The sequence below is a fragment of the Syzygium oleosum genome, unplaced genomic scaffold, assembly GCF_021117445.2.
Source record: "Syzygium oleosum isolate NSW1041296 unplaced genomic scaffold, Sole_v2.1 Sole_v2.01, whole genome shotgun sequence".
Classification (NCBI taxonomy): Eukaryota; Viridiplantae; Streptophyta; class Magnoliopsida; order Myrtales; family Myrtaceae; genus Syzygium; species Syzygium oleosum.
In genome coordinates, this window is record NW_026607485.1 from 33,374,058 (window position 1) to 33,392,918 (window position 18,861).

Here is an 18,861-nt window from a genome sequence, read left to right on the forward strand (position 1 = left end):
CAAAGTTTACAGATTCACGTGGTTCGATATGAATGCAAGTATCTAGGAGTGTTCCTTCGGTTCGATTCGACTGCAAGTATCTAGGGGGTGTTCATTCGGTTCGATCCGATGATGGAGAAACGAGTTATTTCACTTTCCTACAGCTTGCATGTTCCTTCCCAGAAATAGTTGTTGCACTGCTCTCCAATTCATTATTCAGCTCAAGCGCATCCCCCCAGTTTCCTCCCCTCTTCTTCATCTCTTCCTTCTTCTCCTTCTTAGCTCCCTCTTGGTGCTGCGAAACCAGTCCTACCTCGTTTTGTTGCTCTTACAGCTACACCTCGCCCTGTTCATCACACGCCGTCGTCCGCTCTGTTGCTCAGCTGAGCAAGCAACGGCCTCTTGAACCGAGCATGGCCCCTTTGGCTCCATCTCTCGTGCCTGATCTTCCCCTGCTTTCCCTCTTACTCTCCGCGTGCGGCGATGCCCGCTGTTTCGACCTGGTCCTCCAAATTCTGGGCCACCCTCTCTTCGGCAACCGGTTCCTCCCGACTTGCTACTGCAGGTTCACACCGTAGCCATCTCTTGCTTCGCCGATCATACCCAGCTTCAATTCATAATTCATGGAGCACACCTTGAGCCTCATGTTTGTCCTTCCAAGAAGTAAAAAAAAAATGAAACCAAATAAGAATTGGCCAGTGATTCTGAAATAGGACGGCGCAACAAGTCCGGTTCCAAGGTCATTTCTGAATCAATAGGGTCAGTTCTAAGCTCCAAAAATTGAAAAAAAATTGAGAATTGGTCTGACAGAATAAGTTCTAGATTACTACTGATCTAAAAACTATCCACTCTAAAATCGATCACACTTATAGATATCTACTATTCGAAGATAGTTGATTGCCAAGAGATCCATTATGAATCTAGAGAATTCAGAATTTATTTACGGTCATTAATGCTCAAGTGGTTGTTAGCTTAGATTACACTAAAGCAGAAGCTATAAGTATTTCACAATTTCATAGAAAACTCACTTGGGAAACTCAACGAAAGAATATCTTAATACTCATTATTTGCTCTACAATGTAATAACCAAGCAGAATCCTTTTTGTATGTTCTTATGTGACTCATGAACTCAATCTAGGAAATGTATTCAAATTAGGAATTCAACCTAGCATGAAAAGTATTTCAATAATTTCTCACTTGTTCGGACGCCACTAATTTCAGTTGGGATTTCCGTTTGAATCGAGTTTTCTTCACTCGTTCAAACTTGAGACCTATTCTCGACAATTTCTGCTTTGGCTCAACATTTTTAGTCTAGTCATAGTGCCGCATCATCCACGCCATCTCTTCTAACAACTTGACAAGCGCTCAACTATCGCAGATATCTATCAATCCCAAGCTGAGTTAGGACTTATCTAACGGAATAAATTCAGTCCACATGTCCCAAGAATTCTCATATACGGGAAGTTTCTTCACGATCATATCCTTTCTTGACATGCTATATTTGACATAAAAATTTTGGTCGCCGATGTATTCGATTCTCTCGCGACACCACATCGACCCGATGTCCCACGCCATCATTACCAACCGAGCCATTAGATCATATTACATCTTCAGTTCCTTCCGCGCTTATGACATCACCGGTCAACGAAACTACCGTCTCATTCACCTATTGTGCATGGCCTAAAGAATATGTACTTCCTTGTGTCCTGCTTCGTCGCGTCGCTTAACACGAGCATAGCCCGGACAACCGAACACTTTCGGTCCGGTGTATTTCCTCAAAAGTTGGTCAATCATTGGGTGCACTTCGAGGGCCAATTTGGAGACAGGCTTCCCAGCACGGGGGTCGATTTCGAAAATTCCCAAACCAAATTTCCGTTTTTGCGCCCGTTCCATCACCCCCCACGGCCGTGGCAGCTCAAAATTCTCCCCTTTTCCTCCTTCAATCATTCCCATCACCATCACCATCTCCATCTCCATCTCCATCCCCATGAATCTCTGCTAGAGAGAGAAAGAAGAGAGAGAGAGAGAGCGGCGCCGCCGGTGGCATTGCTCCGGCCATGGTGCACAGCGCCTACGACTCCTTCCAGCTCCTCGCCGACTGCCCCGCCAGGATCGAGGCCGTCGAGCCCTACGCCTCCACCATCCTCCTTGGCTGCTCCGACGGATCCCTCCGCATCTACGGCCCCGATCCCTCCTCCTCCTCCTCATCCCCGCCGCCGCCGCCGCCGGCGACCGACCGGTCGTCGCCCCCGACCGGCGCCCGCGGGGAGCTCCGGAAGGAGCCGTACGTGCTGCTGCGGAATGCCGCGGGGTTCACGAGGCGGCCCTTCCTGTCGATGGAGGCGCTGGCCGCCAGGGAGCTCCTCCTGACGCTGTCCGAGTCGATCGCGTTCCACCGGCTCCCCAATCTGGAGACCGTCGCCGTCCTCACCAAGGCGAGGGGCGCCAACGTGTGCTCCTGGGACGAGAGGAGAGGGTTCCTCTGCTTCGCCAGGCAAAAGAGGGTCTGTATCTTCCGGCACGATGGTAATTCCAACCCGTTTCCCGTTTCTTATTGTTCTTGACGTGCCTGATTTTGAGTGTCGGTCTAGTTGATTAACCTCTAATGCATTGATGATTCGGAATTGCTTGTTGTAGAATGAGAATTTCATTGTTGGAGAAAGTGGTGCTGAGTTACATTCAATATTTCTGTGACTAGATTGACTTTTTTGGAAAAAGTTTGCCTTTTTACTCGTCGAGATCGTTAAGTGGCTGGAAGACTGTCGCTTGATCAATTCAGAGGAAGAATTCTGAAGCTTTGTGGAATTGTAGCTGTGTCTTCCTCCATTTTGGTGGTGATTTTGCTCTCGTTATGATGTAGGGGGAAGGGGCTTTGTGGAGGTGAAAGAGTTTGGGGTGCCTGATACTGTGAAGTCGATGTCGTGGTGCGGGGAGAACATATGTTTGGGAATCAGGAGAGAGTACATGATCATGAATGCTACAAACGGTGCATTGTCCGAGGTATTTCCTTGTGGGAGGCTTGCGCCACCTCTGGTGGTGCCCCTTCCTTCGGGGGAACTCATGCTTGGGAAGGTACTTTGTTCCTTAGACCCTTACCATTCACTCTTTCTCATCTCTTATTCTGAAGGCTTAGTTACATTTAGACCTAGAATGCTTCTGAAGATGGAGTCACGATGTGTACTGATTAAGAATGAGGACTGCAGGCTAGTCTTTTGATGGTTTAATGTGCAATCCTTGTTCTTCCAATTAGGAACTGGTCTTGGTTATTTTGCGTAGCTTGTCATCTATTCCACCAACAGAGTTTGACTTGAGTGGCCCTTTTTTGATGGCCATATGTTCACTATAGTGTTCGACACGAGTGGCACCCTTTAATGGCCAGGTCATGGTTATTGCATGTAATGTACCATGTTTGGTTATGGAAGTATTTCAGGAAATGTGGACACTATGCGCTGTGTTGGCCAGTACAAATCAGTATGCTTCTTCGTGTGGTTTGAATGCATTGTGTAGCTGAAATACTGACTTCCTGAGACTATTAAGGTGTACTTCTTGATCCGAACATATTCTATTAAGGCGTCGTCCAAGTTAGCAAGGCCCTCGACAACGACAATAATAGTAACAATTATTTACTATTCAAGTCTATTTCCCCTAACTGGGTCGGCTTAAGGAATTATTTGATACCATTATGTTCTATTACATTTCAGGTCCTCTATAAGATCAGATAGTCAAGACATTTCTTTTCAATTTTTATCGTCTCCTCTAGGTCCTTTAAGTTTTCCCCTACCCCTTCCATCCTATAATCACATGTTCCCACTGGAGCAATTTGTGGCCATTGTATATGTACCACTTGTCCAAAAAAACCACCTCAAAAGCAAAGGCCCTCAAGTATAAGTATTTCCTCAAGTGGTCGAGGCCTGATAAAACTTCTTTTAGATTCCATTGTAGCTTTTATATGAATTTTTTTAGCAGTCTATGATATCTGAGAGCATTTAATCTCTATGCATCAACTGTTACATCAGAACTGAAGTCAGATATTGTAAGAAGTGCTTACCCTGTATTTGGACATGAGAGGCTATATCATTCTGCCGAGGCAATGATACGGAATCTGATATCAGCAGAGAACATTTTTGCATTAAAAGAAGAATCTTTGCAACTGGGCTTAGCTGCAAGATTTAGCTTGAAGAACAAACATGAATAAAGAGAAATGAGGAAAATGTAAATCCAGTTGGTGAACTAAATTGTCAACGTCTTGGTGTTTCTTGTATCCTGAAGATGAAATCCAATTCATATTTTCTTCAGGTGCCCGCAGAATATGCTTCAACTTGTTTGCCATTCCATGTGATGCATTTAACTTGAGATATCCCAATGAACTTTGTGGCCAAGTTGGTTTGAGTAATTAAGACTAATCCTTCTCTGGATTACATGGTGGCGTTTTGATATGCTTCAATGAGTTTCTGCCATATTTAGGATAATATTGGAGTTTTTGTGGACCAAACTGGGAAGCTACTACCAGAAGGTAGGATATGTTGGTCAGAGGCTCCTCAAGAAGTTGTCATTCAGAAGCCATATGCAATAGGTTTATTACCAAGATATGTTGAGGTAAGTTGATAATTGTCTTACCAGTTTATTTTCTGTTCATTTTTTTGCATGCTAAGCTTCTTCCAGTCACGTTCTTCATGTTGGTGTACTTCAGATTCGCTCTCTTCGAGTTCCATTTCCATTGATTCAGACTGTTGTTCTCCGCAATGTTCGTCATCTTGCCCAAAGTAACGGTGCAATAGTTGTTGCACAAGATAATTCCGTCTATGGGTTCTTTCCTGTTCCTATTGGTGCACAGGTACTCATGGGGCATGATAATTTTTTATGTATCTTCTTATGTTTTTTCCTCTTGTTATGCTTTTTCCTTAATTCACGTGCTTAATGCAGATTGTGCAGTTAACAGCGTCTGGCAATTTTGAGGAAGCCTTGGCCTTGTGCAAGATGCTTCCACCAGAAGATTCAAACCTTCGAGCTGCAAAAGAGGGGTCAATTCATATAAGGTAGATTTCCTTGACAATCTGTACCCATGATAATAATATTAATAAAGTAACTTATTGCCCTTACTATCAAATTTTCATGGAAGGGGAGACAGATCAATAATTAAGCTCAGTGTATGAGGTTTTATGTTACTGGATTAATTAAATTACCTCACCGTGTGTCCATGTATCTTGGGGAAATTATTGCCTCAGAACTTTGTCCAAAAGTGAAAGCCTATTGTCGAAGTGATTTCCATCCCTGCATTGACTATCTTCTTACAGTAAATCGCTCATCACACCACTGATCTTCCTGAACCTATTACAGATATGCACACTATCTTTTTGAAAATGGAAGCTATGAGGAGGCAATGGACCATTTCTTGGCTTCTCAAGTGGATATTACTTATGTGCTTTCTCTATATCCGTCAATAATTCTTCCAAAAACGGCTTTGGTGCCTGAGCCGGAGAAATTGGTGGACATTTCTTGGGACACTTCATACCTATCTAGAGGTTCCTCTGGTGTGTCAGATGATATGGAATCGTCACCCCCGCCACATTCACCGGATTTCGATGAGCATTCAGCACTTGAGTCCAAAAAAATGAGCCATAATACTCTCATGGCTCTAATCAAATTTTTGCAGAAGAAGAGACACAGTATAATAGAGAAGGCCACAACTGAGGGCACAGAAGAGGTGGTTTTAGATGCTGTTGGTGATAGTATCCCCTCATATGATATCAATCGGTTCAAAAGGACTAACAAGGTATTTGCGTTACCTGAAAGTCCTCATATATTGGCGAAAATCTGATGTACATGGATTAGCTAAATTTCATGTCAGCCATGACTATGGTCAAATGAATTTAATTTGATGCTAACTCTATGCCTAAATTATGCTTTAAGATATATTTGAAAATTGGTACATTTGTTGAACCCATAAAGGAGGGAAACTGGGATTACTCGTGTTTAGGGTTATTGTAAGCAAGGGCATCTCATAGCACGCTGTTCAATTCTTACTTGCCAGATATAACAAATTAAAAGAAATTATGTTCCTCTAGAACTGAGGTTCTGGTTACAAGTAACCTTCATTGTCCAATGTATACTTTTCTTCAAATCAGGTAGCTGTAGAAACAAACTGGCTGAAAGATCTGATATTCGCAATGATTGACCATGTTATGCTACTAGTGACAATTTGTTTTGATAAATTCCGTCATTCTACTCTTTCGCATTATTTTCTAGTTGATCTAGTGCAATCCAATCTAATGCATAGATGCTTGAAGTTGAGCGTACTAATATTACTGCCTGCATGCTTCCGAACTCTTTCTGTGCTAATAGTGCTTTTGTTGGGTCCATAATTTGTCATGTTGGATATGTCGGTTTAATTATTTAAGGTGCACTGGGTATCTACTGTCATGCAGTGTAATTCAATGCATGTCAAAATGCAATTACTGAGAGTTTACAGTTCAGACATTCTTGCTCATGTGTCAACATCAATGTACTTGACCAGACACATTGCAATATACAAGCGATGACATGGATGATTTTCCATGGGGACATGACAAACTAATTGAATTTAGGCTGTCTTCTCTTGTGTCAATAGATATTGTGTCATTATGGTTTCATGTCTAGTTTTGCTTTTGTTCCTCAGGGACGTGCCACCATCGCCATTAGTTCAGTTGCAAGGGACATGGCAACTATATTGGACACAGCACTACTCCAAGCTTTGCTTCTCACTGGACAGTCTTCCGCTGCTGTTGAATTACTGAAAAGCCTTAACTATTGTGATATGAAAATATGTGAGGAGATTCTTCAGAACAGTAGTCATTATACGGCTTTGCTAGAGCTTTACAAAAGCAATTCAATGCATCGTGAAGCTCTAAAGCTTCTCCATCACTTAGTGGAGGAGTCAAAATCAAATGAATCAAAAGCTGTTCTGACTCAAACGTTCAAGCCAGAGATGATAATTGAATATCTCAAGGTACGTTATTTGGTGCTCATGATATGGTTGTGGCATTCAGTGTACTTGAGGTCTTTGGCGAGTTAGCTGTGATCACCACAAGCTGTGATCTCTACCATAACAATGAGGGTTATAATCTTTTAAGTTTGACCATCGATTGGTTATCTTGTGCAGCCTCTCTGTGGAACTGACCCTATGCTTGTCTTGGAGTTTGCAATGCTTGTTCTTGAAAGCTGTCCGACACAAACTATTGAGCTTTTTTTGTCTGGGAAAATTCCGGCAGATTTGGTCAACTCTTATCTGAAGCAGCATGCACCAAACATGCAGGCCACATACTTGGAACTTATGCTTGCCATGAATGAGAATGGAATCTCAGGAAATTTGCAAAACGAAATGGTGAAAACTTTTGCATTTTTTTATTATTGCGGGTAAACTATAATTATGCTTTAGATACCGTTACCAGCATTTTTATGACACAGTAGTTGTTATGTTAACATGGTACTTTTTTCCTTGGAGTCATACTGTTTCTATTTGAGAAAATGAAGACTTCTGCAGTTTTTATTTTCAGCACCTGTTACCAATCAGTAAATATTTTAGAATAGTGGTTTGCATTCTAACCTACCTTAACTAATACGTCTCTTTGAATTGATGCAGGTGCAAATCTATCTGGGTGAGGTCCTTGAATGGTATGGAGATCTTAGTGCTCAACAGAAATGGGATGAGAAAGTCTATACTCCAACAAGGAAGAAGTTGTTGTCTGCATTGGAAAGTATCTCCGGTTACAGTCCAGAGGCTCTGTTGAAACGTCTTCCAACAGATGCCTTGTATGAAGAGCGCGCGATTTTATTGGGGAAAATGAACCAACATGAGCTCGCCTTGTCTCTCTATGTTCATAAGGTACTTTTTACAAGGGAAATTGTATTTTTAACCTCTTACGTTGTTATCGAGTGAATTACAAAGGTGCCACGTAAATTGACTTGATTGTGAATTAATATATCACGAGTTATGTAGTTGCTTTCGTCAACTAAGAATTAGCATTTGCACTTCATTCACAATCATGGAACCTGCAGATTTGCTTGAAGATGTAATTTGTCCTCATCTTCTCAAGTTCTGCAATCAAACCAACGCCATTTTTATCGTTCCAAATTGACTCCAATCTTAGTTTTCTCATCGATATCAACATCTTTGGTTACCTGCACACAGTTTCTCAAGGGAATTTATCCAGGAGGGCATTAACTTGAGAGTATGTACGAGGCCCCAAGACTCATAACTTTATTTAAGCTGGGTTTTTTGGCATTCACTTGTATCAATATTAAGTTACAGATGAACCTGTCTGAGTTCTCCAAAAGTTTCTCTACTTATAGAAGGAGATGCTACCGTGGAGGAGTGAAAGCACTGAAAACGTAGTTGAATTGGCATAACAGTGAGAGCAAGGTAATATATTGATGGTTGATGCAAGATTAGATAACTCTTTTGGGCAAAAAAAGATAGGCGACTCATAATATTTGTTTTAACAAACTTCAACGATATGTTTTGTTCTTCATGACAATTCTCTGCCATAAAATGTAACTGAATCTCATTGACTTTTGACAGACGACAAACTTCATTTTTGGTGTTGTGTGGGAGGGCATTTCTTGGAAATTTGGATGACATTGCAACTAACTCATGGGTTGGGTGTTATTTGAAGTTAACTGCACACGAATTTCTAGAAAAAATATGGTTGAGAAAAACAGTGTTCAGCCAAGATCAAGGCTGAGGCTGAACTTAAATTGGTGTCAGTTGGTGTTACTGGGATTGCTATACCCGTTTCCAGACCAAAATCATGGCCCACCTTTCTGATCGTTTAGAGGCCTTCATTTTTGGTCTTGTTGCTGTTCTCATTGTTTCCACCTGTCATCTCCCATAGTTGGTTTTTCTCATCCTAATGCTATGGCCTACTGGTTGGCTGCAATGCTAAAGTTAGTAGCCGGTGGCGCTAGCTCTCCAGAAGTTTCATGAATGTCATGTTCTTTGTTTAATCATTTCATAACCTGTAGATATTTGAAGTGCTAATTATTTCTCTGCCCTTTTCATAGCTTCATGTGGCTGATCTGGCACTGTCTTATTGCGACCGTGTATACGAAAGTATGGTTCATCAGCCATCTGCAAAATCTCCGGGCAATATATATCTTACCCTTCTGCAAATATACCTCAATCCTCAAAGAACAACAAGAAATTTCGAAAAGCGAATCAACAATTTAGTATCATCTCAAGGCACCAGCGTTCTGAAGCTTAGTTCTACGCCTTATGTTAGGTCAAGGGGAGGTCGTTCCTCTAAGAAAATTGCTGCAATAGAGGGTGCGGAAGATATGAGAGTAAGTCCCAGCAATACTGACAGTGGCAGGAGTGATGATGGTGATGCAGATGAGTCTAGTGAAGAAGGAGCTTCCACTATAATGCTTGATGAGGTCCTCGATCTGTTGAGCCAAAGGTGGGATAGAATCAATGGAGCACAGGCCCTTAGACTCTTACCAAGAGAAACTAAGCTGCAGGTATATAGTTAGCTGAAGCAGGAATCAGACATCAGTAGTTTTTATGCTTGAATATTTCTGATACGTTTCTCTGGGTCGCCATTATATTTACATCGAGCTCTCATAGCAGATGTATTCATCTTTGTGCAGAATTTGCTTCCGTTTCTCGGTCCCCTTGTTAGGAAGTCCAGTGAAGCATACAGGAACTACTCGGTGATCAAGAGTTTGAGGCAGAGTGAAAACCTTCAGGTACATTTAGGAGTAAACTATGGTTCTTCTCTGTGAAAAAGGTCCTCCTTCACAATCTTACATGGATTCTATTTTTCTTCATTAGCACATCTCTGCTAATATGTTTGAAAGGAATATGATAAAGTACTTGCTCAATTCACCATGTCCCTTTGGGTTGTGATAAACTTGCTTATGGAAACAGGTGAAAGACGAACTTTATACCCAAAGGAAAGCGGTCGTGAAGATAACCGGTGAAAGTATGTGCTCTCTTTGCAACAAAAAGATAGGAACGAGCGTATTTGCAGTGTACCCAAATGGAAAGACCCTCGTCCATTTCGTTTGCTTTAGGGACTCTCAGAACATGAAAGCTGTAGCTAAGGGCTCACCCTTCAGGAAGCGGTAACTTTCTTGTTCCGCACACAATGTCGGCAGTTCCGTTGTTGTCAGGCAACTGAATCGCTGAGGGTTATGTTGCGACTCCGCTCCACTGGCAAACGAGTGTTACCTTCATGTATTGGGCATCGGTTTTGCTGCAGAGAATCGCAAGACGGAAAAGAGCGGCAATGAGATGGTGCCCCGACGATTTCTGTCCTAAAGGGACCTTTGTGTAGATGGGATTGTATATTATTTGCTTGTGACGTCTCTTTTCCTCTTTGCCCCCTCTTTGCTGGTGGGTGTTTTTGTCATTGTATCATTCCCTTTGTGCCTATGTAGGTGTGGAATTTTTTGAAGGGTTTGAGGTTTCATGCTTTGATTGGAGCTTTACTTGTAAGTAAAGAAATGTCATCATGAACAATGAACATATGTTCATGATATATATAATATCTATTGAGTTCTCTTGAAGGATACAAATGTGATTAATTTCAGTCTAAGTAATTCTGTCGGCGGGGAGGGCGCGGCTCAATGTTCTAACGTCACGAAACCGATCAATCGCAATGCCCGATCGAAAACCGATCACGGCTGCGATCACGCCTTCATCAATGTAAAATCGAAAATGTGAGGTCGAGCAATGCCTAGAAGAAAGTAACGGTGAAAGCCAATGGCATTTCTCTTGCAACGCACTCTTCTAGCGTCGAACTCTCAATTCGAACAATCAAAATCTCATATCGAATGCGCGGTTAGATCAGCTGAGACGGTGTCCGACGGAGCCGCGCGTTTCGCGGTCCTTTTCCTCTTCCAATCGAAACGGTAGACGGCGACCCCGACCCTCGACCCGTCGCGCGGCTCGTCCGCGTGAATGGCCTCCACGTCGAACGCCTTCCTCGCCTTCCGGAAGAAGGCCGAGTCCTTCTTCCACCTCCTCAGGTGAGCCATCACGAACACCATCTCCTCCCTCCTCTCGCTCCTTTCGAACAGCCACCGCAGCGTCTCCAGCAGCGGGTCGTACAGGTGATCGTAGTACACCACGTCCGACGCCAGGATCACGTCGTACTCCTCCCCCAGAGCCCCGACGTCCTCCGCCTCCCCCCACCTGAGCGGCGCCACGCGGACCGCCCCTCCTCCCCCTCCTCCGCCGCCGGCGCCCGCCGCCAGGGCCGCCGCGTTCGCGTCGACGCTGAACTGGAGGTTCGGGACCACGTGCGGGAGGTCGGTGACGGTGACGTCGGCGCCGAGCGCGACCGCGGCGGCGATCCCGACGAGGCCGGTCCCGGAGCCGAGCTCGAGGACGCTGAGCCGCCGCTTGCAGGGGCGGGGGCGGCGGCGGGGGTCGGCGAGGATCGGGGAGAGGGGGCCCGCGGCGGGGTCGGAGACGTGGGCGTCGAGGAGCTTCAGGAGGGCGGTGGCGGCCGGCCAGAGCTGGAAGGAGAGGCCCCGGGAAGGAAGCTGGCGGATGGCGATGGTGGCGTTGACTGACCGGAGGCGGTGGTGCTCCAGCTGGTCGGTTTCCGCGGGACCGTCTTCTTCCTCCTCCTCTTCTTCGCCGCCGCCGCCGTCGTCCTGTCGAGGTAAGAGGATCGCGAGGAGGGGGTCGACAATGTCGTCGTCGCCGTCGCCGTCGCCGTGATTAGCCACTTCGCCGCTGTTCATCGGTGCCGGCGGCGCGGAAGGTGGAACGTTGGGCAAGTTGCTAGAGCAAATCAATGCTAGGGTTTCTCCAAAGGTCCAAAGTAGCACTTCCCTTCCCCAAAGTTTTTTCATTTTCTTTTAACAACTTGCCTTCTTTTATGAATGCATCATTACAAAAATTCTTTTAGAAGAACTTCCCAAGTTGTTGCCACGCGTTACTCGCGAGTTTTGTGAGCGTAGAAGTAGTGTACTAATTAATTTCTACTTCCGGAGGAGTTGTTAGGAGGAATGATCTCCGGCGGGCCTCGGCCGAGACCCCCTGGTATCTTTGGTTCTAGTTAGTTTTTCCGAGCTTTAAGAAGCCGTTTTTATCGACCGGCCGCCGCCACTTTGCTCGGCTATCCCCTAAGCTTTACGAGACCGATTCGATGCCCGGGTGACAATGAAACGAGCCCTTAGCTTTCCCCGTAACCATTTTCGGCGAGAGAGGGGGCGCAGATGGTTTTCCTTCACTTTGTGCCATATGGTCGAAAATGGAGGTTGCCATCCATGACGATTCATGGAGATGCCTCGTGAGCTGTGGTGTGGAATGCCTCGTATGTCCTAGTTGATCCATTAACTTATTAGTTCAAATTTTCGAGTAAAGGTGGGTCCGACTGAATATGTTGATGAGCTCACATTCAAGCTTCCTCTTGACGATCTCTCTATGTAAAGGTATTGGGATTTTGTTTTTGTGCGATCCCAACATGATGGAGGCGTGCTACCCCGCATTTGAGGTCGAGTTTGAACTAAAATTGCAAGTTCGAACATAAGAATTTTAGCTTTGAAATCATCAGGAACAAGAGCGGACCATATTTCTAGCCATCCTACAATCCCTTAGAACATGTAATACCCGATTCGATGGTACATGGACGACGGGAACGATGCGGATTTTATCCAAAGAACTCGTATTTTCATTCTTCTTTTGAAACTAAAACTATCAAGATTCCTTCAAGCTATCTTTAAAATTACTCGGAAGGAAAATAATCTTCAAGTTCGGTATTTGTAATTCAAAACTCGCCTCGTGAGTAACGAGTTTATAAGATTATCCATGCGGATTTATCTCATATTTAATATGCATTGCGCCGAAGTTTACGAGGATCGCGATCCTTTCCTTTAATTGTCTGCCTTTTTATCTCATCCTCCTTTAAACATGTACGAGAGATGAATAATGTCTTGTGTATTCATTCATCGCACTTGTTAACGCCGAAGTAATTTTTACCCAAAAAAAAAATGTTTTAAGTATTAATCTAAAATGTGTTTCGTTTGTTTCTTTCATTTAGTTGAGATTTATTTTAAATATATATTGTACGTGTGAAACGCAATACCTAGAGCAATAAATTGAAGAGGTATAGCTAACAAGTAGACATGGCAAACTCCGCTTCTAATTTTATTTGTTTTTGGGTCGAATCTCCGCTTTTAATTATTTAAACCATTTTTGCTCTTAAAAAAAAAGAAGCAAATAATTTCTGGTTTTTGCCAGAAAATAAAAAAAAAGAATTTCAGCCGCAGAGGGCGTTACTGTTAGGGTTTCGAATCCCACTGCCACCACCCCCCAGTTCGTCCTCCTCCTCCTCCTCCTCCTTCCTCTGCAGCAAATCTCTGTACATTGTCTTCTCAGCCGGCGACGTCCAGTCCCTCCCGCATGAGATTTCGCCACTGACCCGCGTTTTCCGGCTCTCTGCAAGCTCTCCTGCGTCTGCAATTCAGAGGTACGGTCCCGGCGAAATCTTGTTGCTTTCTTTTCGTTCTCTTTTCTCCAAGCTTTCCGTTGGGGGTCTCGAGCCGTGCTCATTCCGTTCGCTGCTGCTGGGTTTTCCTCAAAATTGGATCTTGAGTTCTGGGGTTTGTTGGAGATGCTTTGATCTCGTGTGTTCTGACCACTCCTGTGCTTAGCGCGTCGGGTGCAGCCAGACAGGGGTTTGTGAATTGAGTGTGCTGTTGCCTGAATTTTTTTTCCAATTTTTCGGTCGCGCGTAGCAGAAGAGCGACTGCGATTAGCTTTATCTTGTTCTCTTGGTCTGTTCTTTCTCTTTGATGCCCGGGGTGGTCTATTTCCATGTCGAAGGTTCTGTTCTGCTGTCTATGAGTGGGTTGCTTGATTTTTTCTGCAATCCAATCTGAGATTTATGGCCTAAGGGATGATCTAATTCCAGCAAAAACATCGGAGTATGTGTAGAACGACAATGGGCGGCCGCGAAGGGAAAGGAAGGTCTGATGACCCTATAACTTCTTGATTTGGCCGGCGAAAGCTCAGCGTCATGAATAAATTGTGTTTTGCCCACGGAAAAATCTCTTACCGCACCACTCCTCTACTAAGACTGGATGATAGTGTTCTTGCTTTTCCACTATGAAAAATTCAGTTGGAAGAGGGCCACTGTGGCTTAAAAGAAATCGGACAGTAGAGGAATGTGTGATGTGGATATAGAGAAGAAATGGTGTCAAGGGACAGAGTGCTCTGTAGTCTGTAGCAATACTTGGGTCCTATAGATTTCTGCGCCTATGGTTCTAGTTCGTCTTGCTATGGTTATCAGTTTTGGGATGTTGTTGTTGCTTCTCATTGATTGACTTGTTGGAAAAAAATGATTCGAGGATGTGCTCATTCTGGTTGTCTGATCTCAGGGGAAATTGAGGCAATCTGGTTTTCTTTGATGGCAATGGAGGCCAAATTCTTTCGCTTTCTCAAGATAGTAGGTGTTGGGTTCAAAGCTAGAGCGGAGGCTGAGGGGCGCCTCTTGTACCTAAAATTAGGTTACAGTCACGAGGTAGAGTTGACCGTTCCTCCCGCAGTGCGTGTCTTTTGCTTTAAAAACAACGTGGTCTGCTGTACAGGGATCGATAAGCAAAGGGTGCATCAATTCGCGGCTGCTGTTCGTAGTTGCAAGCCTCCTGAAGTTTACAAGGGCAAAGGTATAATGTACATCGATGAAGTTATCAAGAAGAAGGCAGGGAAGAAGTCGAAATGAGTGTGCAGGTGCATACTGCTTCTGTAAAATCATTTATAATAAGAACACAAGCCAAAAATCGCAGTTTGCTGTGTAAAACTTGACGGGAGTTTTGTAGCTTGTCACAATCGAATATTTTTGCAATTGATCGCCTAGTTCAGATTAGAATCGAAAATCATGTTTCTATGGGGTTTTTGCTGTTTTCTTCAGTGCTTTTTCTCCCATTTACTGGTCAAAGAACCCGTGCTCCCTTTACAGCCATCAAAGGCTGAATTCATGGCTGTTGACAGATTTATCAACTATCTATGCAACGGCTCGAACGAACTGATTTAATTTGTCCTCTCGTAGAGCATGTTATCCAGAGCTTTTGTCTCATGTTTCTCGCTCCGAGACTTATTTATCTAGATACTAATCGCGATTTGGAGCACGTTCCTTCTTTCTAAGAAAATCTGAAGATGCTTGTATAGCTGTGTTTTTTTGCCAGTTAGCCGAAAGCTGTAGCCTGGTGTGTTTTTGGACTGTCTCTTGGTCATGGTTGTAAACGAGGGAATGCAGCTTACCACCATTGCGCTGGGGTCAATATAGGTGCATGATTAACGTGAGAGATTGCGCAACACATTTTTGATGCAGGTGGGAGGAGCTGTTGCACATGCTTTGCATAACAAAGCTTATGTAGGCAACTCCGCGCCGCCGCAACGTTTCTAAGTTTCCGTAAAGACCGAGTTTCCATTCCAGATGGTTATCTTGACACAAACCAGTAAAGAGGAATTCAATCATTCGAACACATTAACCAAAACTACTCCCCCAAACGGAAGAGAGCGAAGGCTTAAGCGACAAGTTCCCTAGCAGATCTACTTCCGCTCTTCCTGTTTGGCTGCAACTAAACTTTGAAAGTTTCCTCCCGTCGCATTGACTGCTAGTACTATAACCCTTCAACGTTTCTTGATTCAAGTGGCAACGAGACGACAGGTCCAGTAAATTTCGTCCTGAGAACGGAGGATCTTGATTTATCGATCTCGCATTGACAGAGGAAAACCTCTCGTGATCACGAGCGCTTGCCGTACTTGTAGAGGATCTCGATCTCCGATCGGCAAATGCACTGTTCGCATTCGGTGTCGTCATAATGGTCGATGTCGCGTGCCCATCCTCTCCTCTTGCAGTGCTCGCTCTGCATCCGGCAGTCGTAACGGGGAGGCTCTCCTCTGAAGATCGCCACGTTGTTCCACCACATGTTGCGGACGACGTCGAGGTACTTCTTGCGGGATTCCACCACTCGCCCGCTCGCGTACACTTTTCTCAACAGCCGGACTCCGTCCTTCTTTAACTCGCCACCCTCGCAGACGAGGAGGAGCCCCAGGACGTAGGAGGCTCCGACGTGCCCAATATGTGCCGCCCTCTTCAATAACTCCATTCCCAGCTCAAGCTTCATGAGGCTTACGCACTCATACTGCGACATTCACAAAATTGCATATGGTCAATTTCTAGCGATGAACGAAAATAATAGTGAATAAATTAGAGAGATAAATTATGTAATTAATTAAACACGTACTAGTCCTTGCGTGTACAGAGCCTCCAAATTATCGCATTTGATGCACCTCTGAATGAAGGCATTGCCTTCTTCGGGATGCCACCATAGTATTCTTGAAATTTTGTCGAGTGACATTTGTCGGTATACGTAGTCCTCTTCAGCTAATTCATTAAAGATTTTGCAACTGCAGGAACAAGAATAACGTATCAGCATATTAATCATAAATTCCAATGCTAGTATAACAATTGTAATGGTTCTTTGTACTTGACAATTGACACTATATTACATCTTCTAAGGTCGGATTCCACCGGGCCTCTCGATAATTTTGAAAGCGTAATCAAGTCCGTACCGCTAAAATCGTGTTCAAAAATCTTCATTACGATAAAGTCAACTATCTAACGAGGACACACTTGATTGAATGAATAACATCGCACCAACACGATATAAAGCCGCTTACGTACTACTATTAGAATTTCTTCGTCATGTAGGATTTAAGATCAGTAAAGTAGGAAAAGATTAAACACGAGATATATCTACTAGCCCCGGATTGTTAAAACAAAAAACTTAATTAGCCCCAGATAGTTCAATTCTCTGCGATCATCAATTCTTTAATCAATTTAATCACTCGTTAGAGAGTAACTTGTCGACGGTGAAAATTAGACGATACCTTATTTTCGCATTGAAGAAGTCGTCCATGGAGTTGGCGGCGACCGAAGCGAGAATTTCCACCACCATATCGCGAGGAAGAACATCAAAGGATTCGATCTCCATAGCTCTCGGCAGAGTCGTCGTGAGAAGATTTGTGTTTCTTTAATTTTCGGTCTTCAATCGCACGAGGCAAAAGTGGAGGAACGACACTAATATTTGCCTGAATGATAGAAGGAATGGAAAGACACTAAATAGTATTGTGTTGTTTTTTGAATCCTAGTACGATTATACATAGGGCAACTAGAAGTGGACGTTGTCCCAAGTTTCGTGTAAAATTGCCTATTTCCTAATTTGATTAGGAATCATATATATCTATTGGCCAATCATTGAACTAGAGTCTAAATAAGGAAAGTGAAGCACTCGAAGGATTTGAAGTGAGATTAACACGCTTGTTTAATCGACCTTTATGAAATCGAGCCCTAAATATAATATTAAATGAGCTCTTCTGCTGTAAGTCTAGCCAGTTTGGAAGTGCTAACAAACTTCTTTTTTTTTTAACTAATCATTACTTTCCTTTTCGAAATTAAAGAAAAAGGAAGATTTTGAATTATCTTAAATTATGAAAAATTCTATATGTGTGATTCTGCGTGTTAGTATTCGAATATTGTGAAAGGTTTATTGTGTTTCGGGTCAACCAAAAGGAGCGTTGATAAATATTGAACGAAGAGAAAACAAAAATCTCTTATTAGCAACTCAAATAAAAGCTGGTAAATTAAAATCACTTGACAATCTAATGGGAGAAAAGCCGGTGTAATATAAATAAAAGTTGATAAATTGACAAAAAAAAATAAACTTTTGTAAGTTACTAAAACGAGAGTTGGTAACTCCAAACTATTTTGTATTTAATCGGAATAAAATGTTGGTAAAGTCACTCAAATAAATATTAGCAAATTCACGTGAGAGTTTGTAAATTTGAGGGCGTTGGCAAATAAATGCAAATAAAAATTGGTAGAACTAAAAAAAAAAAAAAATTTTAAATTTGGAAACCGTTAAAAAGGGTTGGTACTTTCGTAAAAGCGTCGTTAAGTTACTAACAATTACAAGTTACCGAAAAATCTTGCCACAGACAATTATTTTTACCAACAATTCTTTTCATGATTACTAACTCTTTCAGAAATCTACTAACATAGATAAAAATCCTTCGTCTTTTTTCTGCAGCAACGTTAACACTGTTGCTCGGACAATTGCCGACCAACATCGCACCACCAGCACCGCAAAGCCGGGTTCCTCTTCGCCCTCACCGACACCGCAAGATCCGGCTCCCTAGTCTACGAGTACAGAGAGCCAACTGGTTCTCTAGAGAGGGAGAGAATACTAATCAGGGCTACTTAAAGAACTTCGTTGGCACGTAGGATGAACATCGGGGGATGAAAAGAGCGCGAATGGCAGCAACACGTCCGAACTGCAGCGCTCATGCTACCCGGCCACAGCGAAATCTTTCCTTTGATAATCGGGTCATAAAGAATACAAAAATCAGCTCTAACGCGATAAATTATTGACAACGAGGCTGTCAAGATGGGATGATTTTACATTATACTGATCAAGTACAAGGTGTATACACGACCGCTGAGTGATCGTGGTTCGTGATCGTGAACCGAAAAGCATTTTCTTGGGTTGGGAGGGAGAAGAGGACAGCAGATGATGAAGCACGACTGAAAGTTGTATGAAGTCACTATATACTTTTTAACATATGATGGCTGCGAAATATTTCTATATGGGGTTCATCTTTTTTCGGATTTGAAATTTCATCCCTTAAACAAAGGAGAAGCAGAGAGATGGAGAGAAAAGAACAAGGGAAGATTTCCGATGAAAAAATCGTCAAGTGATGCAACTTGAAGTCCTCGTGGATCAACACTCGTTCACTTCCGATCCGCGGCCACGCCGGTTCGAACCATCTCTTTGTCACTGGCATGACCGACCGGAGGGGTCACCGTGGCATGGCCCGCGAAGTTC

At 43.4% G+C, this 18,861-nt stretch overlaps 4 protein-coding genes across 4 annotated transcripts; 2 read left to right on the forward strand and 2 right to left on the reverse strand.

Moving 5' to 3' along the window:
• Nucleotides 1–1,929: 1,929 nt before the first annotated feature.
• Nucleotides 1,930–10,553, forward strand: LOC115682513 (vacuolar sorting protein 39). The gene is made up of 12 exons (XM_030606753.2): nt 1,930–2,505; nt 2,840–3,051; nt 4,444–4,575; nt 4,670–4,813; nt 4,903–5,015; nt 5,317–5,752; nt 6,635–6,964; nt 7,118–7,339; nt 7,598–7,840; nt 9,019–9,474; nt 9,604–9,702; nt 9,884–10,553. Exons 1-12 carry the CDS (start codon nt 2,037–2,039, stop codon nt 10,082–10,084), a joined length of 3,057 nt encoding a protein of 1,018 aa, XP_030462613.2. The 5' UTR covers nt 1,930–2,036; the 3' UTR covers nt 10,085–10,553.
• Nucleotides 10,455–11,709, reverse strand: LOC115682537 (uncharacterized). The gene has a single exon (XM_030606774.2). The coding sequence runs from the start codon at nt 11,707–11,709 to the stop codon at nt 10,783–10,785; it is 927 nt and encodes a 308-aa protein (XP_030462634.2). The 3' UTR covers nt 10,455–10,782.
• A 1,532-nt stretch (nt 11,710–13,241) lies between these two features.
• On the forward strand, nt 13,242–14,858 carry LOC115682485 (60S ribosomal protein L6, mitochondrial-like). Its single transcript, XM_030606710.2, has 2 exons — nt 13,242–13,439; nt 14,350–14,858. The coding sequence occupies exon 2, from the start codon at nt 14,379–14,381 to the stop codon at nt 14,691–14,693; it is 315 nt and encodes a 104-aa protein (XP_030462570.1). The 5' UTR covers nt 13,242–13,439; nt 14,350–14,378; the 3' UTR covers nt 14,694–14,858.
• An 859-nt stretch (nt 14,859–15,717) lies between these two features.
• On the reverse strand, nt 15,718–16,971 carry LOC115682538 (F-box protein At1g67340-like). The gene is made up of 3 exons (XM_030606775.2): nt 16,868–16,971; nt 16,222–16,384; nt 15,718–16,119 (listed from the first exon to the last, which is right to left on the reverse strand). Exons 1-3 carry the CDS (start codon nt 16,969–16,971, stop codon nt 15,718–15,720), a joined length of 669 nt encoding a protein of 222 aa, XP_030462635.2.
• Between the last annotated feature and the right edge of the window lie 1,890 nt (nt 16,972–18,861).